Here is a 26,393-nt window from a genome sequence, read left to right as displayed (position 1 = left end):
AGCGCCCATCACATGTCAGGCACTATGGTAAGTTGACTTTCCTCTTTCCATACATTTACTAGCAGATACTAGACCATTCTGATCACTTTGGGTAAAGACACGAAGACTTGAAATTTAAAAAAAAGAAAAAGAAAAGACATGGTTTTCTCAATTTCTTACAGTTTCCAATAAGATATTTGATATTTACTTTTAACTAATTAGACTCATTTCTAAAAACTGGTTATAATTGTAAATAAATTTAAACTATTTTATTTTAGTAGTTTAACCTTCTCTTCTTAGAGTAATCAAATAGAGGAAGAACTATTCATTGCAACATAAAAAGATGCCCTGATCCAGCAGGAGATAACCTACTTTTTGATTGGCATTTTAGATTATTATATGACTCGAACTCCTTTCATATTTAATTAGCACATATTCCTTACAAATTTAAGAAGCATGACTCAGAAAATACTACGGTCTATAGTCAAAATGAAAGAAAATTTGTCAACGGGCACAAAGATATTTATGAATGCACATTATTAAAAGATGATGTTTAAAACTTTTAAGTCATTTCACAGAAAGAGTCTGTTGCTGAAGACATGGTGGATCCTGAAGCTTTAAAAATGAGAATGGTTAACCAAAATTTAAGACTACCAATAGCATTTTCTTGCAGGTATTCATAAAATGTTGATAAATTTCTAAATGCTCAGAGTGTAAATGTTAATTGTGCTTTGCTCTTAGATAATTTTGTATACTTTTTTGGTATACTTTTCCTGGATTAGTCCAGCATTTGGGGGAGAGGAGTTCTCCTATAAACATCATGAAGGTGATTATCAAATTTAAAGGTCTTGACCTTTAAAAAAATGAGACAATCAATGACCAAGTCAAAAAATTACTAAAAGTTATTATGCATACTTGTGATATAAACTTGTGCTTCTCTGCAATGATCTTCTTAAAGAAACCAGAAAACTATTCTATTCAGCTATAAAAACAGATTATGTAATTTAATTTCCAGAAGTCAGTAAGAATTCACTAATGAAAAGGCCACCAAAATCTGAAAATTACTCCAATACTAAAAAGACGAAAGTTAATAAATCAGTCTTTCAAAACAAATTCTTGCATGGAAGCAAAGGGTTGAGCTTAAATGAGAAGTTTCTTCCACCTCTGAAAGTCTGTCAAAAAACCTATGTTTTATTAAGGAATTCCCATCTTGGTAACCACACTTCACAAAGCACAATCAATACAGGCTAGTTTTACCTTGATATTCTGGGCATCGACATTAGCTCCAGCTTCCAGAAGAAGACTAATGACTGTGGTATTCCCTGCTAGTACTGCCCAATGCAGAGCAGTGTTTTTGTGATACTTGTCACCAAGGTTAACTGAAACATTGAATGTTAAAAGCAATCTAGTTGGATCCACACTGAAAAGGAAAAAAAAACACAACAACAACAACAACCCTAATTTCAATTATAGAAATCATTACAGATACTAAACTGATTGTGGCTGCATTCCATCTTGGAACACTTCTATTCTAACCTATTTTCAACAACTTTATAATGAGTAATGAGACAACATTCTTAATATGAAGTATTAAATACATGCAACACCATATAACCTAAACTACTCTGAAGAGAGAGCACACTTCGTCCTGACATTTATTATTTTTCACCTAGGGATTAATGCCATTAATATCTATATAATTAAACAATTAAAAATTTAAATTTAAATCTAGATTGTTCCAAAAATGATTTAAGGCAACTTACTAATTAGTATGTTAAACCTGCCAATATGCAAATCACATAAAAATGAGTCACTTTTTAAAAAGAAGGTAACATCTTCCATTCTTGGAAATTGTTAAAAGAAGAATACCTTAAGGATACTACAATTACCAACATAAAGGTAAACATAGAAACTCAAAACATCCAAAAAGGTAATTTATGTTATATACTATGTACTCATTATAAGAATTTTAAATATTAGTAAGTATAACATTAATTGCTTTTTCTCATCACTTATTTTACATTTTATTATGCTGAAAATTATCTGAATAAGTATTTTATAAACGGTTACATACCTATGTGTTCTATAAGCTGCCCACATTAAAGGCGTCATCCCATTCTGATCCATCATATCTACATCCTGATATAGTAAAAAGAAAGTCAGACAGTAAAAACTTCTAAGTTCTTACCAAATTTACTGAGAAAAATATAATTTACACATCACAGGAGAAGCCAACATAATAACAGCACTCAATCAAGGGTGATTTATGAAACTTTTTCTTTCTTAACTTTAAAATAAAACTATTATCACTGAATATTTTAATTAATGTGGATATAAGTATCTAATTGACATATATCAAGTATATATTCAATATTTAATTAACTTCTATTTCTCGTTTTCCCTTTTAAGATGCTTCACTCAGCCTTTCAATGTTTTCATTTAAAGATCTTGACATACTCTTGATCTTTCACCCTCAAAGGATCGATTAAATAAATGACTTATGTCTCTGAAAAACTTATTTATACTAATTCATGATAGGAGGGAATAATAATACCCTGTTTATTCCTAGGCATTTTAAAACAAAGAATAAATTCAATAAACTTCAACAGATTCAAAAAAGTTTGTTTGCTTTTTATCACTATGTCACTACACATAAATATTTTTAGAATTAACTAATTCTACAAAGTTTGTGGTGAAAAAGCAAGGTAATAAAGCAATCCTCAGTCTTACTCCCCACCATTTTCACTTTTTTTATTAGCTCATTACTTTGGTCTTTACCTCCACATCTTTAAAATAAGATACCTGAATTGCTACTTTTTGATTTTTCAGCTTTAGGCATTATCCTAAATATGCATATTTTACATATCCTCAATATGTAAAATGGCAAATTCTCTCTTTCTTCTCACTGTCCCATCACAAATATGCACCTTTCCTACTCTTTCCTCTGAAAAGATCTATTGTAATTCTAGTTCTACAAATATTTGATATTTACATTATTATAAATATATATGAATACTATTCCCAACAAGGTATGTAGTAAACCATGATTACTTTCCTCTCCTACCCAACTTTTTTGCTTTCCTTGGTACTGCATTTTTTCTCCCTTTTCCTTAGTTTTCTTTTTCTTTCTTTTTAGCAAATCAGAATTAAAACTACTACCTGTTCAACCAAAACTCTTCTCAAGTTACCTAAATCTCCTTTCAAGACATGCTGATGTATCAGGGATTCTATCAGTTTCACTTTCCTAAAATTCCTTCTCCTGATCCACTCCAATCTGCCTGAGGCACCTGTCTCATTAACTAGAACAGGACTTCTCTGAAGATAGAAATTATTTTAAATTCATCTTTGTATTCTCAGTGCCCAGAAGAGTAGATAATCAAAAAACATTTGTTAAATGAAAAGACATGTTTATCTATCTACTCTTCTAGGCTTGGGAAAGGCATGGGCTTTAGAATAAGACAGACATGATTTTGAATTCCTAGCTCTACCACTTAATAACTATAAAATTGGCAAAAATACTTTAATTCTCTGAACCTCAGCTTTCCCACCTACAAATTTGAATACAAATAATGGCTTCATAAAACCCCTGTGAGGATTAAATGGAATAATATGTGTAAAGCAAACTAATTCCATAGCCTGGAACATAACAGACATTCAATAAATATTAAGTTTCCTCTTCTTCCCTTCCCCATCTCCCATTCCTGGATTACATTAAACCAGCAGATCTTATCCAAGTTATGTTATCTAATTTACCAGTCAGTGGAGAGAGGACAGAGTTATAGTGAGTACACTATAAAACACTTCATAACTCTGTGTAGCAGTTCTCTGTAAGCCACTCTTACTGATGGGAGTATGTCTCAAATATCCAAATGTACTGAGGCAGAAAAAATGCTGAGAACCACCACATTGACAAGTGACAACACATATCCTTGGACATCATTAGTTTTAGTCTCTTTCATAAAAACTGTAGTCGAATGTTATGCCTTATCACTACAAATCTATTTCTAAATTTATTTTACGTGTTGTTGGGAACATCTCATGTAACCTCACTCAATATTTACATTATACATGTTGATTTTTTTCCAATAAAAATCTTAAAAAAAAAATCTTCTCTGAAGAAATGACATACTTCCTTATTTCTTATGTGAGAGTTAAGTTCTGTCACTTATTTTACTTCCTTCACTGCCCTAGTTTGAAGAAAGCTCAACTAAATTTGATGTCCAATTAAAACAAACATGTAAATTCTTATGTTTAAGTTTCTTCTTCCTTTTTAGTTGCCTTTTTATATTCTTTTTAAAAAGTGACAGTATTTAAAATATTAATAAGTAAAATAAAAAATGTAAGATTATACCACATCTCTAGAGTACTAAAAGAAAAATGAAATTCAACCTTTTCTTTCTTTGGGTCGGGATTTAAAACTTGGTACTTCTTTTCCAAGTTCAGCCTGGACGTATGAGTATTCTCTATTAGGAAGAATTAACAAGCCCAGATCAAAAGGTTATGGGAATTCCATGATCAACAGGGCTCCATTACTTAGTATTTTCCCCTTTTTTTCCTGAAAACCATCCAAAAGAATTGGTAGTGAGCACTGAATATATTTTACAGTATAACTAACATGAAACAATTGTGAAGAATAGAATGACAAACTGAATGGAAATGTTACAGGCCCTAAGAATGTAAATTTGATAAAATTAACCAAAAATGGGGGGGGGAATGGAAAAAGGCTGACAAGAAAGTATAATGAGTGCCTAATCTGTAATAGCTATGAGTCAAAGGATATTATTTAAAGCTGAAAAATCAAGTAATAGAAATTTATCAGAACAAGTTAACACTAAGAAAAACAGTATCATTGACTAATGTCAATGTAAGACAGGGAAGAGAACGAAGAAATTAGAAATACACTAATTTTATTACTGCTTATAATTGGGAGCTTATCAGAACTAATAAAAATTGAGCAAACATCTGATTAAAGTGAGAGAGAAAAAGAGAACTGTGTGACTGAGGAAAGAATTACCAAGCAGAAGAAAAGAGCAAGCACAAAGGCCCTAAGACAAAAGCTTACCAGAGCTGTTCAACGAACAGCAAGAAGACGGGTGTGGTTAAAACAGTAGTGAGGGGGAGATGACAGAAGATGAAATCAGAGGTATCCAGGGCTAGACCACACATGGTTCTATAGGCCAGAGAAGGACTTTGGTATCCATTTCAAGTATAATGTAATGCACATTAGAGTGGTTTTCTTTTACAATATTTTAGCATATAGATTGAAAAAAAGTCTGGAAAAATATATACTAAACTGTTAAAGGAAGTGATCTCAGTGGGGAGAGGAGGTAAAGGAAGAGGTGGGATTTCATTCTCTAAGTCATACTCTTCTATTATGTTTGAATATTTTACAATAAGTATGTGTTACTTTTCTAGGCAGAAAAAAAAAAAACTCTTACTCATGAAAAAGAAAACTAATTACTTGTCAGACATTTATTAACCTTATCATGCATTTACTGCACAAAAGGTACTGTGACAAAAATCTCTGCCCTTGAAGAATTTTATAGCCTACATGCTATGCCAGAGTTAAAATGATTACTGAAACATCCAAACTCCAAAATCAATAAGCTAACAAAAATAGTGAAAACTTTACACCACTTTTCCTACCCAGTTAAAAACTGGAAGAAAAAAAGTGAATATGTATTGTAAACTTATATCTGTAATACAGAAGGCCACTGAAGACAATGTCACGTGCAACAGCGCCATCTACTGCTTCAACTGCCAGTCTAGAAGGAACCGTAGGAGAACAAAGATGATCCCCTGTGGTAGCTGGTCTCCAAAGATGGCCCCCAATAAACCTCCCTTCCCAGTATTCACGCCCTTGTGCTCCCTCAATGAACATGCGCTGGCACTGTTACTTGTTTTAACTGACAGAATGGAGCAGAAATGTTGTTATGCCAGTTCAAAACCCTTAGAAAAGTCAGACAGCTTCTGCTCTTGCTCTTTTGGGCACTCTGAGCCACCATGTAAGAAGTCTGGCTTCCCTGCTAGAGAGACCACATGGAGGGGTATCGTGGAGAAGGAGAAGTTCTAAGACTGCATGGAGAAAAAGAGAGAGGCCTAGCTGTCAACTGAGCCCAGCCTTTTAGCCATTCCTATCAAGATATAAGGTATGCAAGTGAGCCATCCTCCAGCCCAGTTGAGCCCCCAGATGACTGCAGTCCCCTGCCGTTATCACAAGAGGAACCACCCAGCCAAGCCCAGTCAACCCACAGAATTGTGAAATACAATGGTTGGTTGTGTTCTAAAGCCATTATATTTAGGGGGTAGTCTGTTCACACAGTAGTGGATAATAAACTCCTCCTTCCAGCAATTAATTTTACCAGTCTATGCCTCTTCTCCTTAGCAATAGTGTACAACACACAACTGTCACTGACCGGCACTGCCAACAGCAAATACCTTAAAGGATTCATGAAATAAATACTATTCAAATTCTAAATCTAATATTTTAAATTAAAATAACAAATACATGTTAATAGCACTGAATTAAAATCATTTGTCTTTCTCTTATGATAAGATCCTTAGCTATAAAACTAATGTTTAAGTACAACCAGAGAAAACTCATGAAAGAAAAACTGAGTGATATTACTTTTAACAAAAAACATCTGTTATTGAAACAAATGAAAATCATGGTACACAGAAACTGATAATATTTAATATGATTATAGTCACTACATATTCAGGAGAAATCAGGAAGAATCACTTAAATCATGAGAATTTTTCTGACATGTAAGAAGCAGTATTTTATATAGCAGAAACAGAGAAAATGACTTAAGGAATCTATCGAGAGGGACTTAATACAGAAAATAACCAGTAATATTTTCAAAAAAGTTTAAATGAATTCAGATGATATATTCAAAAGACGTAATTGAGGGAAAAAAATAGATATTTAAATTTTCTCCCTTACTTTCTGGAATTTATCTCTATCACTACTGGAAATTAAAAGAACCCAACTTAATGGATCATTATCTGGATCATAACTGGTTTTCATATTTTTATGTTAACTACATTAAACAGCTTAATATCAAACTAATTATATATTTATTTATTCTCTTCATCCATCAGAAAGTACTATTTAAATATCACTAGACTGTTATACTTGTTAACACCAATGATATTAGGTATTTAAACCATGAAGAATGTCTCATTAAAATCTACCCCATTGTGACTTTTTTTTACCTGTCCTTTTGCTATGAGATAAGCAACAATTGAGGTATGTCCAAACTGGGCAGCCAAATGAATACAGCTACATCCTTCTCCGTCAATTAACGAAGGATCTGCACCATATTTCATTAGTTGCACGACCATAGATAGATGGCCTTGTCTAAAACGTAGAAGAATAAACACCTAAATATATAAAGTTATTTCAAACAAGAAACTCTGGAAAGATCTTTTTTTAAAAAATAGGGTAATGGTGGAAAAGATTACACAAATCTGATTTTACGTTATTTTAAAATAGGTCTATGTCAAGACACATTTAGGATTTTATGTTCTTAAGTCTTAACTGGTATAAATGGTCTTTGAAAATTTATAGATACTCATAACTTCTTTAAATATGTAATAATTAGTTACTATATTCTATTAATCTTATTCCAATATGTCCTTAATTGTCCCATGAACTAGATACTTCTTTCATTGTAAACATATGTAGGCTGCAAAAGTATTCCAAAGTTTAACTCCATCTTATAATTAACTGGATTAATATCAGCATGGTTAATTCCTTAAGGAGACTTTGGACAATAAACTTTGCTTCCAATGCAGGTAACACTGGACAGCAATACGTTAGCACATTATTGATATTAATTACTGGCATAACAAGTTCTCCCATTCATTTCCGCATATTTTTTTTAAAGTTACTTAGTTATAGAGTGCTAAAGGAACCAAAGGGAAAAAAAAAAAAATCCAGAAGTAAATTTAAACCTTGTGGCCCAGTGCAATGGAGTTGAATTTAGGTCTCCTCCAAGTTGATCCACAATAGCACCTTTCGAAATATAGTATCTATAAGACAAAATTTTAAATAATTAAGACAACTTTCATTTTCAATTTTAAGAAACTGTACAAAAAATAAAGAAATAAATGTTTTTCATTTTAGATCTCATGCTAGTTTATGCCTTTGACAATAAACCATCTTTTGTGAGTTTTTAAAATATATTAGGAGAATTTTACATCAAACTTATCACTCTCTTTTGTTCCAGAAGTAAAAGAAAAGTAATTTTTTTAAATTACAATAAAGAATAGCAAAGCCAAATAACAATCACATAAAAAAGAAGGCAGTCAGAGAACCACAAAGATTTGGATCCCACAGCAGCATCAGGTAGAATTTTGGAATTACAACAGCTGTAGAGCAGGCCAGACACATAGCCTACCATGGGTAGAAGCTCGGCTTTTTAAGCTCAGCTTGACTTTCCTCACAAGATTACTATAGATTAAATCAAACAACATATGTGAAAGAGTTTTATACATTGTAAAGTATAACATAATACCTTATTTGTTATGATGCCTTATTTGTTATGCTTTTAAAGCTGTGTTGCTTTAAAAAGAAAGAGCAACCTCATTTCTTACTATATTAATGTCATAACATCTTGATATTCTCTGAAATGAACAGGACCTAGCTGCTTATATAATGCTTGTTTTGGAACTGATCAATGCAATGAATCTTGAATACAAATGATTTCAAGGCATTTGATGGCAAATGTTTGATATATGTATATATTGAGGTTCTTAAACTGTTCTAAGTGATTACTGCTTTAGATCACTAATGCATTCACTCTTAATGCTCAGAGTTCCAAACATTTAATATATTCAATACTTACAAGCTTGATTCAGATACTTTCTGCTTTATATATTTAAGTTGGTACTTTTAAAGCATTATGCAATGAAGGGCCCAATTCCACTCTATCATACAGCTTGAAGTAACTTAAAATATTTCTAGACTAAAATATTTCCAGTCCAAAATATCAGACAGTCTGAACACAAACATTCAAATGCTCCTAAACTGTTTCTTAAGGTACCCAGTAGACATTAATGCAATAATTGAAAATGATTTTTTGAGCCCAAAGAGAAGTATAGCACAGCCAAAGAACAGCTTTGATAGGAAATATTTTCTTTAAAATTCCAACTAGAAAGTTTTTTTAAGCAATTTTATTACCTTCTCTATAGTTAATATATCTGTGTTCCTGAGACGTATTTTTACTCACATTTCAGATCCTTGCTAGGACTATGGCAATGAGTGATTTCCAAACTAGTTCTAAAGTACAACTTTTTTTTAACAAGGATAGGGGAACTTTTTTTTCTGCATGATAAAGAAGAGTAACTTCTATCACCTTTTCATTGTAAACCTCTGGAAGAAAATTACTATATTTTTATAACATGTTATTTTTTGTAGCTTTAAGACCCTAGTTCAAACTACAAAATTCTGAGAAGATTGTATAATTCTTATTTTTAAACTCAAGCCTCCTTGCAATACTACAAGATGGTTATTATCAAGAAATGTACTTGCGGGTACTAATGATCCCTAGGTTTTGAGAAGAGAATATCAATGAACAAGTGATAGCAACAAATACTTGAAAGATGAAAAGCAAAGAGCTAAAACCCAAATGTCTCCAGAGGAGAACACCAATGAGAAGCAAACCAGAATATATTATAAAACCCTAGAAAGGCTAAGGGATTAAAGGCAATAGTCACCTCAAAAGAAAGTAATAAGAAGCTGGACTGTAAACAGAAACACTGGTTCAAAGTCAATATAAGCTGCTGAAAAACTGTCGTTTTCTAACTTATATTCTCACTGAAAGTGAGTGTTTATTTAGCATCACAATAGGCATTTTAGTGACACGCAAGCAATCAAGCAGCTGACAAAGCTAGACTAGTTTTCTTTGTGCCCTGTAATCTTAAAATGTGACTACTCCAAATTTTAATATTATTATAGTGATAATTCAAACTCTTCTATTAAAGTTCAGATTCATTCTAGTGTCTCTAAACTTCTCATGCTCCCGTTGATTTTAACATTCAACCATTCAGTATTTGCCAAAAGGTGTATTCAGTGCATCTTTCCAGAGAAATTTAAGACTCAAGGAATTACATCACAGAAACATATGGGACACTGAAAACGTAGCAATGTAAGTTTACATGCTAAAGGGACATTTGGGAGGTTCCTAAGTCCCACAACTTCCAATCAGCTTTGTTATGTCTCTCCTAAATATGAATGGTCAAACATGACCAGATAGTTGAGGAAAGCTTCAAACATGGAAGGAGACCAAAATAAACAGAAGAAGCCCAAAATAGACAATATATAGAGAAGAACTTAAAAAACTAAAGTTATAATAAATATCCTCCAAAAAATAAGAGAAGATAATATACTCATGACATAAGAACAAAACATTTTTTTTAAGTGGGGTGGGGGGTAGAGATCAAGAGAGAATGCTTCAAATTGAAAATGCCATAGATAAAATTAGAAATTCAAAAGAAGGATTAGAAGATAAATTAAGAACATCTCCCTAAAGTACAACAGCTATAAAAGGACCATATCAATGCACAATAATGTAAACTTTCACAAAGTGGGGAATGAAGAATAAAAACTTATATGTCGCCAGGGAAGAAGAATAAGCCACACACACACTGTGCTCTCAGAAATTATAAGCTACATATTTTTTAACAAAGCTCCATATTCATTAACAACACCTTGACTTGAAATCAAACTGAAATCAGAGACTACAAGCATTATTAGCTGTTGTTAACAAAGAATCTTGAAGTAACAGGAGACTGCTGAAGACCAAAGCCTGCACTAATCCTTTTTATTTCACTATATCAGGGTAAAATCTAAGAAATAGTTAAAAGACTTCCACTTGAAAACACTAGGAATATAAGAAATCCAGGCCAGGTGAAGGTCTCCACTTTTCCAAATTATACTTACTTTACTATCTTACCAGCATGAAAGTGACCCCACTAACTTTGCTTGAAGCAATCTCCTATAATACATCCTGATGGAACATAACTGTTAGAAGAGACACTTCTCCATGGGTCTCTGGTGGCTCCCATATGTCTTGCTGAGTATATGAGAAGACTGCGAGGTCCTGACCACTCTTTACACAGGCCATTTCTCAGAGTTCTGTTTGCATCAAGCAACCCTGAGAGATGAGGTAATGTCTCCCTCTGGGACAAAGAGCGACCTTGCTTCCCATGTACTATAAAAGCAATGAATATCCACTGTGTGTGCTGCATCCATCTGGACCATATCAAGCCACTCCCATAGGACCTAGGGAGCTATGCAAATATGATGTTCATGCTATTTGCTGTGCTATGAATAAAAAAGTCCTTGGTCTCTACCTGAGTCATGTATCTTCTGCCAGCATCCATGAAATAGTAATATGCTGTAGCTTCTAAGAAGGGTGTAATTCTAGACTGAAAAGTAAAAAATTAATCTTGAGGCTATAAATACCAGTTACTATAGAAAACTGCATTTACTCACCATTATGTTTGCTTTAGGAAAGTAACTTGCTAAACTATGAATTGTAAGAAATTAAGTTTACCCCCCTGATTGGGAGATTGTGATTGACATATATACACTACTATGTACAAAATAGATAACTAATGAGAACATGCTGTATAGCACAGGGAACTCTACTCAATGCTCTGTGGTGACCTAAATGGGAAGGAAATCCAAAAAAGAGGGGATATATGTATAAATAAGGCTGATTCACTTTGCTGTACTGCAGAAACTAACACAACATTGTAAAGCAACTATGCCCCAATTAAAAAAAAGAAAGAAATTAAGTTTACCCCTCTGAAGACATAATATACACAGACACTGTTGTTATTAACCCACTCTATAGTTAGTGACTTTATTCTGTAACCTCACTTGCCCATAAGTGGTGGAACAATCCATAAGGCAGGCAACATCAAGACTTTTTGTCTGTATTTCTCATTTTAGAGTTTCTTATTTATTTTTAAACACAAGACAAATGTGAATTTTTTGACCAACAGAATGAGATCAAATATATCTCAACTATAACACTTGAAGCAAAAAAATAATAAAGTAATGCTTTAAAATTCCAAGAAAACTAAGCTTAATCTAGAAGTCTACGCTCAGCCAAACAACCAATAAGGTTTGAGGGCAGAAGAGATAGTAACTTCAAAAGATTTACCTCCCAAGCACTCTCTCTCTCTCAGAAAGTTATCAAAAAACGTGCTCTACTAAAACCAGAGAGTAAACCAACTGAGAGAAAAACCTGAGATCCAGGAAACTGAAACCAACACTGGAGCAAAGGGATTTCCCAGAATGATTGCAAAGGTAAGTCTCAAGACAATTGTTGTGCGTAGCTCTCAAGAGCAAACAGTCTGGGCTGGAACAGAAAGATGGAGAAATTCAGGAATGATTGCATCCTCCCTACTCCACCAAAAAAGGAACCAATAAATTATCTGATACTGTTTGCATACACAGATGGCTTTTACAGTTCTGTCTATGAGTATGGGAACAATTAGTTCCAATATACATAAAGTTAAACAAATGAAAAAAGAAAGCAACTATTACTTCTGACAAAAATAAAAATTCTACAGGAAAAAAACAGATATCATAGAACACTTCTGGGCTTATCAGTGAGAATTTACATACGCACAACGATTTAAACTTTGCATAGTAATTTAACTAAAACTATAATAGAGGACAGAGGAAGAAGTATTAGCGGTGAGGTGTTCTGGGACATCTAGTTATCCCAAAACAGAAAGTCAAAATATAATAACTGATAAATCAAGAAACAGCACAAAAATTGGCAAGATTTATTAAAATTCAAAATTCATCCTCCTTACTTTCCTTCTCCTAAGAATTCTACAGATATATAAGAACAAAAGCAAAATGGTATGTGAACAAGATATTATTTACAACACTGTATAAAATAGTAAAAACACTAGAATCAATCTAAATGTTCACCAATAGGTAAACCATTAAATAAACTAAGTCCATACAATTAAACATTATACAGCTTTTTAAAAAGAATGATGTAGCTCTAGTTGCACTGATGTGAAAAATTTTGAAGATACATAAATTAAATGAAAAGAGCAGAAAAGCATTTGCTATCATTTGTGTAAAGAAAATAACTTTCTAGATACAAGTAACAACATAAAAATATAATATACAAGAGTAAGTACTGAAAGAAACAGCTAAAGTACTGAAGATAGTTACTTCTGAGGTACAGAACCCAGGGGGTGGGGGGTTACTGCTATTTCCACTGTAAGCCTTTAAGTACTATTTGATTTTTTAAATTGTTTATGTACTATTTTGATTAAAGTAACAGTAATTTTAAAAAATACAGATACTACAGAAGGCTAGATAATTGGAACCAACCCTCCAATTAAAGAAAACTAAAAAAAAGCTCAACAAAATAAAGAAATATTTCCTAAAAGCAAGTATTTCCTAAGAAGATTATGAGCATTTACCTGGCTAAGATTCAGGAGATTAAAACTGGGAGAAATTAGAAAACTGCTTGGGCACCAGCTACCCTAGAGACAATTTGCTGATACAGAAGAGTTGGCCAAGAGGCAAGCTAAGTGGACAAAAGCAAAATAAGGGCTGGGACCCCAAAAAGCTGCACTGTAGGAGTAATTAAGAACCAGAAGTAAACCTGGCTCTAGCATGGTCTTCAGCCACCTGAGTGATCCAGAAAATCTAAAGCCTTAAATCAAAGTTGGGCTTAGCAGAAACAAATGGTATCTTCTCATCTTAGGCCTCAAATTATTCAACAAATAAGTTTTCAAGCATAATGTCTATTATACATTAGAAGATAGTCAGGCACACAAAGGAATAATATAACAGATACAGACCCACACAGACTCCCAATGCTATCTTCTCAGACACAGATTATATAATAACTATATTTTCAAGTATATAAGATGGAAAAGTACAGCAACAAATGAATCAAATAATGCAAGTTTAAAAAAAATTAAAATTCTAGAACTAAAAAGTAAACAAAATTGGAACTCATTGAATAGATTTAACAGCAGATTACACATAGAGAATAAATGAACTGGAAGATAAGTCAGAAGAAGTTTCCAGAATGAAGCAGAGAAAAAAAGGACAGTACACACAGAAGAGAGGGTAAGAGACACAGCATACAATGAAAAGGTCAAACATACATTTAACTGGCGTTCCAGGAGAGCAAAAAGAGAATGGGGCAGAAGCAATGTTTGAAGAAATAATGGCTGAGATTTTCCAGAACTGATGAAAACATTAATCCACAGAATCAAGAATTTCTTGCAATCTTATTCAGGATAAATAAAAGAAATCCACACCTAGAAACATCATCATGAAACTGCAGAAAACTAGAAACAAAGAAAAAAAATCTTAAAAGCAGCCAGAAAAAAGAAAGAAAGAAAAAAAAGCCTTAAGTGTAATACTTAGACTGACTTCTCAATAGTAACAGAAGCCAGAAAACAGTGGGATGATATTCTCAATGGGTAAAAAACAAAAATAAAATTAAAAGAGTGGCCAACCTACATTTCTATACCATGTGAAAATTTCCTTCACAAATGATGATGAAATAAAAACATTTTCTGACAAACAAAAACAGAATTTAGACATCAAGAGACCCATACTGCAGGCAGAGGAAAGGTTAGAAATACAAGAAGGGAAAAATGGAGCAAATAAAATGGAAATACGCTCTCCGGAAGAAAGTGATTCATGGAGTTCAATGCTTTAGTTATTACTTGCTTAATCTTTCTTTAGTACTCTAAGAGCAAATTCTTTTACCTGATATTAACATCCTATTTGTCTCTAGACTCTGTATGCTGTACCTAAAAGGCACACCTGCAAGGAGTTCATTTCAGATTCATGTCTCTATCTAAAAATCTTATATCCAAATTGCCAGAGACTATTTTAGCCAGATTTCCTAAGACTTCCTTACCATCCTGACTCCTGCTTATCTAACCACCTCTTATTATTACTGAACAAGCAGATGAACAGTAAGTAATAAAAATAATCTATACTGAGTATATAAAGTATTCTTCATTTATGCTGGTGTGAAGTTAATTATTACCTGCTATTATTAACTCCTCTCTTTCCTTTTGTAGCTTTTACCCATAGAATTCACATTTAGAATGTAAGCTACAAGTTAGACTGCCTGAGTTAAGGTCCAGACTCCAACCTTTATCAGTTGTATGTCAATGGTAGCATATTTAACCTCTTTATGCTTCTGTTTCCACATCATTAGGACAGCAGTAAAAATTGTTATTTTTCACACAGGGTTACTTCAAGAATTAAGATTTAAGGAAATATAAATGGAAAAGCACTCAGCATAGTATCTGTCACATAATAAGCATTCGATATATGTTAAAAACAATTTTTTTCAGGGAAAAAGTACACAGAATCTACATTTTAAAAGCTATGAATTTTAGAAATTATATATTTTATAATTATTTCTAATAATTTTATAGTAATAACTAATTACTTAAAAATACAGAAATGCTTACTTGACTAAATCTATTCTGTTATTGATGGCAGCCCAATGCAGGAGTGTAACATTTTCTTTGTCTGGTTGCCGTACATCATAACCTGCTTCCACCAATTCTCGGCAGCGTTCATATATTCCATATCTCGAAAAGAAAGAAAACGTGCGATTGTTACCACTATTTGACAAGAAATTTAAAGCTGAAAATAGCATTTCCAGAAGAAACTAATGCTCCATTTTGAAACATGGAAATTAAAATGGATTTCTCAATATAAAATGTTACTTTAAAATATCAATATTCCAACAGCTTTTACTAATCCATTTTATAATTAAAAATTTTTCATCTATAAGTATGCAATAACTCAAAGTGGAAGAGAAAAGGATAACATAAATAAAATGTCTATCAGTTATTTTTCTTAATATCACCACTTATTCTACAAAACACTTAAGGCAGCTTATAAAAATACATACAGCTATGTTAAAAAATATTAAATCATAAAGAAGCAGTAACAAAGAGTTTATCAATGATTTAGAACAGCATCGAGAAAAAAGGATGTCTTACAACCTCAGGATTCTTTATTTACAAATTTAGCCTCAAAATTCCTAAGGCAAATAGAAAAGGAAGTGTGGGGGTGGGAGCAGGGCAGGTGCAGGAGGAGTCCTGTGCGTTCCAGCCAATGAGAATAAGAGAAAGTCTACTGGGAGAATTCGAGGAAAGACATTCACGTTTAATAAAGAAGAAAGGTGCACACAGAAAGCTTGACCTTTTCCTCCCTTTCTGTTTTTGGTCATTCTGTGGCAGCGTATATATTTTTTAAAACTTTGTATTATGGAAATTTTCAAGCATAAGCAAAAATAAAAAGAACAGTACAACAAACCACCAAAAATCCATCATGGAGCCTCAAAAACCATCAACTTTATCCTAAATAAAATACTTGATCCTTAGAAATATGAGACACAAAAACAAATTAAATGAGCTTTGACTATATTTGTAATTTCTTAATCAAAGTGGTCTCCAAAATGGGGAGGTATACCACAGGGTGAGGTTAGGGGAAAGGTGGCATAACAGAAGAACATTAGAAGCAAATATTAAAACTGTATTCGTGTCTTAGCTAATAGAGAAAGAAATTAAGCTGCATTAATATTTAATACAGCCTTCACTGCTTCAATGCTGCCCTACAATGGCTCTGTACTACATGTGTACACCTACACACACACACACACACACACACACACACACACACACACACACACGGTAAATCAATCTAAGGGAAGAGCAAGAGTTCCACAATTCACAGGAGATGACAGAAGTTCCTTCAGCTCTTTGTTCTTTTTCAGAAAATTGTTTACACGGGCCCAGTTAAGTGAACTAGGCATATTACCTTAAAGGGCAGAATCTACCTCACACTTTGAATGAGACAAGTGATGATAAAAATCTTTTTAACTATACTGAGAATCGCTGGTTACTTTTCTAACATTTAAAAGTGAGTATGCATTTTCCTTTTAACAAAAAAGACAAGTGTTTCAAATCTGTTGGCTTTTTTGGGGAGCGGGGCACGGGCAGCGATGGCAAAGAAGTGTGACTGGTATGCTATCCACCATATACAGTTGACCCTTGGACAACATGGGGGTTACAGGCGCCAACCCTCCCGCAGTCAAAAATCCACATATAACTTTACGGCTGGCCCTCCATATCTGCAGTTCCGCATCTGTGGATTAGACCAACTGCAGACTGTTTAATACTGTAGTATGTATTTGTTGAAAAAAATTCGCATTTAAGTGTATCCAAGCTGTTCAAACTTGTGTTGTTCAGTGGTCCACTGTATTCTTAAGAAAGGTAAAGATAGTGAGTCTGTTCCCCTTCAAGGCAAAGAGGATATTTCAGACACAGTGAGAAACTTAACTACTTTCATTTCAGAAAAACACCTACTATAAAGAGAATATTTTTTAAAAATTGTATGTTTGGAAATGTTTCTATCATTATATAATACAGTTTCTGAAAGGTCTTATACAACAACTGTAAAAACTTTCTTATGTGAGCACACTAAAAAATTTTGAAACAATTTTCTAACATGTGTGAACCCATTTGCTGTAACTACAAAAATGTCAAAACCTGATTAGTTTGCAAGAACCATCATCAGAAAATGTACATTTACAAGGTAAAGTTTAGTAAAATCTTTACTTAGTGAATAGTACTGAAAAGTAATTACTGTAACTTAATAAATGCAGCATATGTTGTAATTATTCCATTAGGGACTCATGTATCTTTGTAAGATTTATCTTTTTTTCAGCCAAAAAATCATGAAAACAAAGTATCTAAATAAAATAAATTTAGGATCAGATTTCCATATCACTGTAACATAAAATATTAAACTATCTAAAATAATGAGGAAGCATATTTAATTATACTACTGTCACTGTAAATAAGGTTAATTAATGAAAGACGTTAAAGTAAGACCTAAAGAAATATATACCCCAATTTCCCCCAAAATGATCTGCAAATTTAATGAAATTCTAATTAAAATCCCAAATGAATATCTCATGAATTTCCCAAGTAGAACCCTAAAATTCATTTGTGAGAGTAAAAGACCAAGAATAGCTGAGACAATTTTGAAGGCTAAGAAATAATTAAAACAATGTGGTACTATACAAGATTAAACAAATGGAAGAAAACAAGAGTATTTAGAAATGGACCGCAGAGTGACATCAGCATCACGGTGGAAGAAGACATTCATCGTTTTGTCCCCCCTCCAACAATAATAATTCAGCCTCTATCCACGGACCTCTGTGGCCACTATGGGATCCAGCACCATCGGCCAAGAGAGCTGGGAGAGTCTCACCCACCCATGCATTGGGTACCAGGCATACAGACCTATTCCTAGCTGTGGACCCTGCAGCGGCCCACGAACTGGCTCCAGCCCCTCTCAGCCACCATCTGGGAGCCCCAGTCAACACTGTCTTTCACAGTCACCACAGATGACAGAGCCTTTGTGGAAGTGCAGGTTTCCAGAGAAGTTCCAGCACATTGTTACAGGAAAAAAATATGAGTTTGGATACACTGAAGAGGAGTACTGAATCATGAGCTGCATGACTAGGGGTGGGAAGAGGATGGGAGAGTGGCAGATGGGACTCTTGGAGGACATTAAAGGGACACAGATCTCACTAACTTTTCTGCAGACACCATCAAAATACATAAAGAACTTTTACAAACTAATTATAGAAAGACAAAAGAACTCAAAATAGGTATATTTAAAATGGTTAATTCACACAGGAAGAAACCCAAATGGCCAATAAACATAGAAAATATATTCAATATCATTCGTAATCAGAGAAAGGCCAATCAAAAGAGAGAAAAACCATTTCACAGCTATCAAACTGACAATGACTAGTAAGTGTGACAAAACTAGAACTGAGCAAAAATGCAGTGGAAAAAGAACTCATTTCCTGCAGATGGGGGTATAAATTGGCACAGCCACTTTGGAAAACCATTTGGCAAGAACTGGTAAAGCTGAAAAAGAACACACTGAACAAGCCAGAAGTTCCACTTGAGTTGTCTACCCTAGAAGAACTTTTGTTTATGTGCGCAGGGGAACAGGTAGTAAGACATTCACTGATGCGATGCTTTGAAATAATGAAACAGTAGAAACGATTTAAAGTATACCTCAATAAGGAATGATAGAATACTACAAAGCAGTTAAACAGGACAGATTAGGCCCTTATTTACCAACACTGATAAATCACAAAAGCTATATCATTTTTTTGTTTGTTTTTAAAAAGCAAACTGCAAAAGGATATATAGAGTAGAATACAACTTATGTCAATTTTAAGCATACATTATAATAGCATATTTTGTTTACAGATGTTTGTAGACATGTACAGGAATGTTCATGAGAATGATTCACAGCAATTTCAGGAGAGGTTTCCTCGAGGAGATAGGAAAAGAGCATACTGAGCAACCTGCAGCAATTACAGCAAAATGTTAGCATCCGCTTAATCTGACAGTTATATTCTTCTCTATACTTATCTGTAGGATTGAAATGTTTTAAAATTTAAATAAATGTTTTAAAAGGTAGAAATTATAGACAGCACACATAGATACTTTTCAAGAAAAAGCGTAGTTAGAAGGGTATTTGAGGAATAAAGAAAGGTGGTTGTTTTTTTTCTTAACATGAAAGATGCTGCAGTGTATTTGCTGATGGAAATCATGCATTAGGGTGAGACAGATTAATGACAAAGGAGAGAAAGAATATAGTAATAGGAGCAAAGTCTCAAAAAGAAAAATGAATGTAGAGCAGTATAATTTGTTTGCTAAATACAGCTGGTACAACGTGCTTTGATTTTTGACTACATACAACATTCGGGAAAGTAAGGTGACAGTGGACTAAGGACTTCCAAAAATTTGCCTCTCCACAAAAGTAATGAAAAAACTGGCAGTATCAACTTTTTCAGAACTCTGGAAAAGTTAAGAAAAGGCTTTCAGCAATCCAAGGGATCTTTAGTCAATAAAAACAGCTGTATTTCAGGAAGAACAGAGGACTTTGTGGTGTTTTAAAATACCACAGTCCCATCCTCTGCTCCCCAGCAGCCTTGAAAAATAAGTTGTATTCCTGGTACTGACAGCAGAGTAGGAACGGAGTTCCTTCAAAGCCTCATTCTCAAAGAGGAGTCATTATTTCACCTATATGGTGGTTCCCCTGGAAGAGTCTACTTGAAAGGCTTATCTATTAGACCTCACCCAAACTCATTAAAATCTCCTTTCTGGGATGTTTGTCAAATGTTTTAACATAACAGTTGTTTGAGAGGATGGAAAGCAGTTGGGACAAACAACAGACAAATCAAAAAGCTTAAGCAAAAGCTGAGGAATGAGATATCCACAGGGGCTTGAAAAGCTGAGACATATTCTTGGGAAGCTAGAAGGCCATGCACATGTTCAACAAAGACTGGAGAAGGCCCTAAGCTCTCACTTCTGATTGACCTTGAGGTTCTTTGCAAGCAGAAAGTGAAGGTTAAGGCAGAGCTGTAAGCTGCCTGGCTGAATGCTGAGTGCCCCAACTTGCACTTGCACGAAGAGTTCCTCGACAAAGATCAAGACTTACTGGTTCTAGGGATTTAAGAAGTCTCTGACCACTAACTAACCAAGTAGAGACTTCAGTGGCCACACATGACAAAGATACAGACTTTATAGTATTAGTTCAGAAATGTCACAAACAACAACAAACGCTGGAGAACCTGATACTCAGAACTGCCATGTTACATTATTTGAACAGTCCAGTTTTCAACAAGACATGCAGAAGAGCAAAAAAGTATAACCCATGGGGAGCAGGGGGGAGCAATTAATAGAAACTGTCCCTGAAGAATCCCAGACATTGGACTTACTAGGCAAAGACTTTAAATCAGCTATCTGATTTAAATCTGTACAAAGAACTAAAGGAAAGTATGAAAACAATGTCTCACCAAGTACAGAATTATCAAATAGAGAATATCAAAAAGAGAAAGAAATGTATATTCACTTAAAATACAGATGTCAAAGAAGAAAACAACTGCAACAAAAAACTTACTGTGTAGCCTTAACTATGTCCCACGTGCTGTAATCATCAATATGAGTTTTCCGTCCGAGGGGTTCACCATATCCATGGCTATAATGGCTTTGAGGTTTGATTTCCTGTTGAAGAAAAAAAAATTACACAGAGATAAGAATTGAGAAATGAAGTATGAAAATATTTCAGTATTTTACTATTGCTTTTGTGTTGTGCTGTTTGAAGAATGTTTGTTATTTAAAAGATTAAGTTTAACCTTATGCTGAAGTCTGCACTCTTTGGAGAAAAAGCATGTTCAAACAGATCTACCCCTTATACACACTCTCAAAACAGAAAAGCTGCAAAACCGTAAATCAGTGACAAATCAGTAACTGAAATTCATCTTTAGCTCCATAGAACTCTACTTCTTCATCAAATCAACTCTCATTCTCTCAGACCAATTTTTCTACTATTCCAGCATAACTCCCTAGCTCTAACACTCTACTTCAAAACTTTCATCACATGCCAAATAAAAACTAAGGTCCTAAAAAAGGAACCCAGGGATATTATTCTATTATTTTCAGATATCACCTTTTCTTATACTCCTTCATGCTGAGGGCTTGTTAAGGCATCGACTGCTAGGTGAATAAAGAACAATAGGGCATTCTAATAAAATGTAAATCTGCTTGAGTAGTTCTAAAAATGTCAACACCCTTAAAGAAACTAATTTTTATATAAAAATTTAATCAAACAGCTTTATAGAATATTACATCCATTTAAAACTTATATGCTATGTGCAATTTTCTATTTAAAATACAAACTTTGCTATGCATAGTCAGCTTCCTCAATATGGCACTAAGATACAATTACTTCTTTTATATGAAAACAGAAGAATTGAGCATGTTTGGTTCTACTACCATCCATTCAAATTTCTATGATTCTGATATTTTTCTCTTACAGGCACACACACATAAATGAAAGGATAAGGCGTAACAAGATATTTGGAGAGAATTAAATCCTTAGAACAATTCATTCTCTCTTGGCCACTGATATTTAACAATACAAATTTATGGTATTTCATTGGAGAAAAAAGTCTATTATCTTTAGCTCACTCTAGCCATTTAATCTATGTGGAAAATTCCAATACTGATTTGTTTGAACCATACATTTAGAAGACTATCAACAATATTGCTGAATATTTTCAACAATAGGGAATTTAAAAGTTTCACAAAAGCAAATTCTGCTTAGTATATAACCTTTCCTTATGAAAATGCCACCGCCAATATTAAAATACCACCGTGATAATCATAAATCCACATTTGCAGAAGAAAGAAAATAGACATCAGTCTTAAGCCGAGATTCACAACGTATTACACGTACTGCATATAATTTGCTAAGTGATTTTTTTGAGAGATTGTTCTTGGACTCCATTAAAATAGAACTGGTTAAATATGAACACAAGCAGGTATAGTATTTTGGGTGTACGCAACACTCTGAATAATTGATGAAGCTAACCAATACATAAGACTTACCCAATTTAATTTTTTTAAACTTTTCTATTTAATTTCTCCACTGAATTCCAGTTCTCAACTTCTCTATGCTCTCTATTCAGTGGAGCAAGATAAAAGAAAGACACGTCTCAGATCAGTAGCACTTCCTTTTTTTCTAAATTTTTTCTGATATTATTCTCCCCTACCATAAGGAAAATAACCTTTTAAACTTTCGATTCTGACTTTTTCTATAGGACCATAAGACACCTGAAGGAAAATAAAAACCTGGCCATAGTTTACAAGCAGAATGGAGTAAAATGTCCAACAGAACATGTATTGAAAGTCTGCTATAAACAAAGCCCTCTACAATGTACTGGGACCCCAAGCCAGGACAGCGTAAGGCTAGTGCAAAGTTTAAGAGAGTGCCAAAAAACTCCATAATCAAGTTTTTAAAAATCTTAATGAATTATCTTTTAAAAATCAAAACAAAACAAAACATAAACATAAGCATTTTAAATATAGACAGCACCAGTATTGCTCATTTTTCCTTTTGTGTCAGGCTCCACTGTGGCTTGAAGCAGTACTGCAAACCAATATGCAAATACCAAATATGGTCTCTTGCCCTCAAGGCCGTTACAATCCAAAATGGAAGGACAAAGTAGATAAGAAACGTAAGTCAAAGATTAGAAGCAAGAGCTAAGTTAAAACTTAAATAAAGACAACATAAGGGCCAAAAAGTAAAAATATAACTTTAAAAACTATTTCAATATGAAAATCTGCTAGGGCAAACTGCTATTCTTTTTTACTAAGGACAAATAGGTTGCTTTTACAGGCAAATAACAAACATTCATTAAATAAAAAATAAATCTTTTTAAAGCTTACTACTGTAATGCTTTCATGTGATTTTAGTTTCATTTTTATCCCCAGAGACCTGTTATTATATATAATGATTAAATTGTATTCTCAGTTTATCTACCGTCCATTTTGCCCCACTGACAGTGCCAAATGTGATCTTCCAATGTACTAGAAATCAGACTATTTTTCCAGTAACATTTAAAAATTAAATGCATTTGTTTTATCACAATTATATGGTTTTTATTTGTTTACGTCTACTTTTTAGTAAAGGAAATATGATTTTTTTAAAAGATGGTTTTACATATATCCCTAGAGTAATTTTCAAGAGGTAGAGTTATTCCCACTAAAAAGGTAGAGGAAATGGTGTTTAAGCAAATCTCCAACCTGTTGTACTATTTTTTAAAAAATTAATAACACAGAACTTAAATTCTTTTTCTCACTTTTAATCACATTGGAAACTGATTCACCTCTAGAACTAGCACCCTGCCAATCTGACAAATGACAACACTCTCTATCAAGATAACCACCACTATCACTAGGCCTGGGAATAACAGTTGTGATTTTTAAACTTTAAAAACATAAAATAAAAAATACTGTGTTAATGTAAATAAATATATCCTATAAATGTATAGATGATATTAATTTTTTAATTATAAATTTGCTATTATATATAAGATAAATTTTCAACATACAAATATTTAATGACACTAAAATTCTATAATTTTTCCTTGATTTCAATGGTAACCAAGATGCAATTTAATTGATATCTCTGCCAAGGAAAGTAATACTAATTAAAGAATACATATGTAGGTCATTGTAACTTTTAAGAATGCAGTAATTCCATTAGAAGCAGCATGGTATAATAGAAAAAGTCCTTGAATGAGAGGCTACTGAATTGAAAGTCTGCCACTCTCTTACCTAGGCTACAACCCAGCAAGGCAATTAACTATGGTAGGATTCAGGTCCCTTATTTGTAAAAAAGAGGAGGATGAATAAGATCAGCTTAGAGTTCCACCCAGGTGCCTCAAGGACCAACATCAGGGTATCAAAGAGCTTGATGGTTTCAGCTCCACTCAATCCACTCCCTTCTTAAACAAAGCACTTTGTTATTTAGCCTATTTTTTGATACTGGGGCTTTACATAATATTTCTTTAATAAAAAAAAAAAAAAAGATTCAGCTCCTTTTTAAAAGTTTAAAAACCACTAGATTGGAAGTCCTCCAAGATCCCTTCTAAGGCTACCATACAATGATTTTATATATTGGAATAAAGAAATTACAGCCACTAGAAAGATCCTTAAGGTACCTAAATTGACAGCCAAAGGTTTTTATAGCCCTAGGAGTTGCTGAAGAGAACTAGGAGAGAAAGCACCTCCAAAACCTGCTGCTGAAGTAGCAGACAGGAACGAGAAGAGCTGGGACAAGCTCAGCTGCCATACACTGTGGCTAAGAGAAATCAATACGATAAAACTCAAACTTATACAGCAGATACAGGCAAACTCTGGATGGCATATCAAGATGATAGACTCCATAAGACGTGTTTATTCACATGCCTGGAGGGAATTATATAACCAATAAACTAGTTAGCAGGTGTCTGTGTGCTATCTAGTTAACTTTTAAAAAATACTAGACCTATTAATCTTTAGTTTACATTCATTTAAAACAAAGAGGGAGGCAGCACTGATCAAAGAATCCTCTACAGCAGGGGTCCCCAAGCCCCAGGCTGCGGACTGCTACAGAACCGGGCCACACAGGAGGTGGTGAGCCGTGGGCGAGGGAGCGAAGCTTCATCTGCCGCCCCCATCGCTCGCATTACCGCCTGAATCATCCCACCCCACCACAGGCCATGGAAAAACTGTCTTCCACGAAACCGGTCCCCGGTGCCAAAAAGGTTGGGGACCCCTGCTCTATGGCACAGTACTTTATTACCAACCAAATATAGATGTTTAATAAGTGCTCTATAAGAAAAGGTGCTCCAAGAATCGGTTCTATGGTAGAGTATATCTGAAAGAACAAACATGCAAGAGTAAGTTCAGGAATATTCCGAAAGAAGGGTAAGGGCAGGGACTTGCCCTGCCATTAATTACAATACATCAGACGGCAAACTAAAGAAAAAACAGGAGTACTGCGGTGATAAATAGGGCAGTGGAATAGAGCTTGAAGAATGAGAATTAGAATCAGGAGGGAAAGACATATTATTCAGTAAATGGTATAAATGGACAACTGGCTAGTCATTTGGGATAAAAAAAAAAATTCAACAGGCTCCAACATAGAAGGGTGATGTGCTTGGTAGAAAGACGCTAACAAATACAGCCAAGGATATAGTTTCTTTAATGGCATATGATGCTGAAACTTGTCTGAAAAAGCAGGGCCACACAAAGCAGAATTCAGAGCAGCATGCTCCCAGGTGGAAGCTTCCCAGGTCAGCAACACATCCCATGAGAACATACAGGTAGATGCCTATACCATTCTCCTGGTGAGAGAAGCATGCACCCTCCTGTTCTGGGGAGTCTTTGTGCCACTCTGGACTCTCCTGACTGTTCTGGAGACTCTGACCGTATGTCTGGTGCTCACCAGGTCTAAGTAACTTGTTCAAAACAGCTCTAGGACTTTCCTGAATGTTTAATGAAAGACCAGTTAAAGTGCAGATCAATTTCCCAGGCTTCCTAGAGAAGTGACCACCCGGCAGGACCAGGCCTCAGTCAAGGACTCTTCCTATAAGATTCCCATCTCACTCCTTGTATTAGATAACTTCCAGTCAGGTCAAAGATATAAATATAAGAATATCAGTAATAATAGTCCTAGTGTTTTAAAAAAAAAAAAAGCTCTGAGAAAAGCATGAGTAACAACACATTGTAAAATGGGCAAAGAATATGAAGATAATTCAAAGAGGGCAAAATACAATGGCAAATATAGGCATGAAAAGATGCCGTAATTCTCAATATAAATGCATTTCCAAACAGAGAGAGAGAGAGAGAGCACAAAATCAATTCAATAAAATTCTAGGGCACATACATGTTACCTACAAGACACGTTACCTGCCTGCCTTTGGTGCATTAACCCATAAATATACACAGGTGAA

General features: G+C 34.0%; 1 protein-coding gene across 3 annotated transcripts in view; it reads right to left on the bottom strand.

The window, feature by feature from the left end:
* ZDHHC17 (zinc finger DHHC-type palmitoyltransferase 17) overlaps positions 1-26,393 on the bottom strand; it is a 125,539-nt gene that overhangs the window by 73,980 nt on the left and 25,166 nt on the right. For all 3 annotated transcript variants that reach the window (XM_059936557.1, XM_059936555.1, XM_059936556.1), the window contains exons 2-7: positions 21,011-21,114; positions 15,475-15,597; positions 7,939-8,016; positions 7,198-7,342; positions 2,054-2,118; positions 1,237-1,399 (exon numbers count right to left, since the gene is read on the bottom strand). In XM_059936557.1, coding sequence (XP_059792540.1) covers positions 1,237-1,399; positions 2,054-2,118; positions 7,198-7,342; positions 7,939-8,016; positions 15,475-15,597; positions 21,011-21,114 — 678 coding nt within the window. The remainder of the gene's footprint in view (positions 1-1,236; positions 1,400-2,053; positions 2,119-7,197; positions 7,343-7,938; positions 8,017-15,474; positions 15,598-21,010; positions 21,115-26,393) is intronic.

The sequence above is a fragment of the Balaenoptera ricei genome, chromosome 10, assembly GCF_028023285.1.
Source record: "Balaenoptera ricei isolate mBalRic1 chromosome 10, mBalRic1.hap2, whole genome shotgun sequence".
Classification (NCBI taxonomy): domain Eukaryota; kingdom Metazoa; phylum Chordata; class Mammalia; order Artiodactyla; family Balaenopteridae; genus Balaenoptera; species Balaenoptera ricei.
The sequence above is the reverse complement of the archived record's forward strand: the minus strand, read 5'-3'. Positions and strand labels throughout refer to the sequence as shown.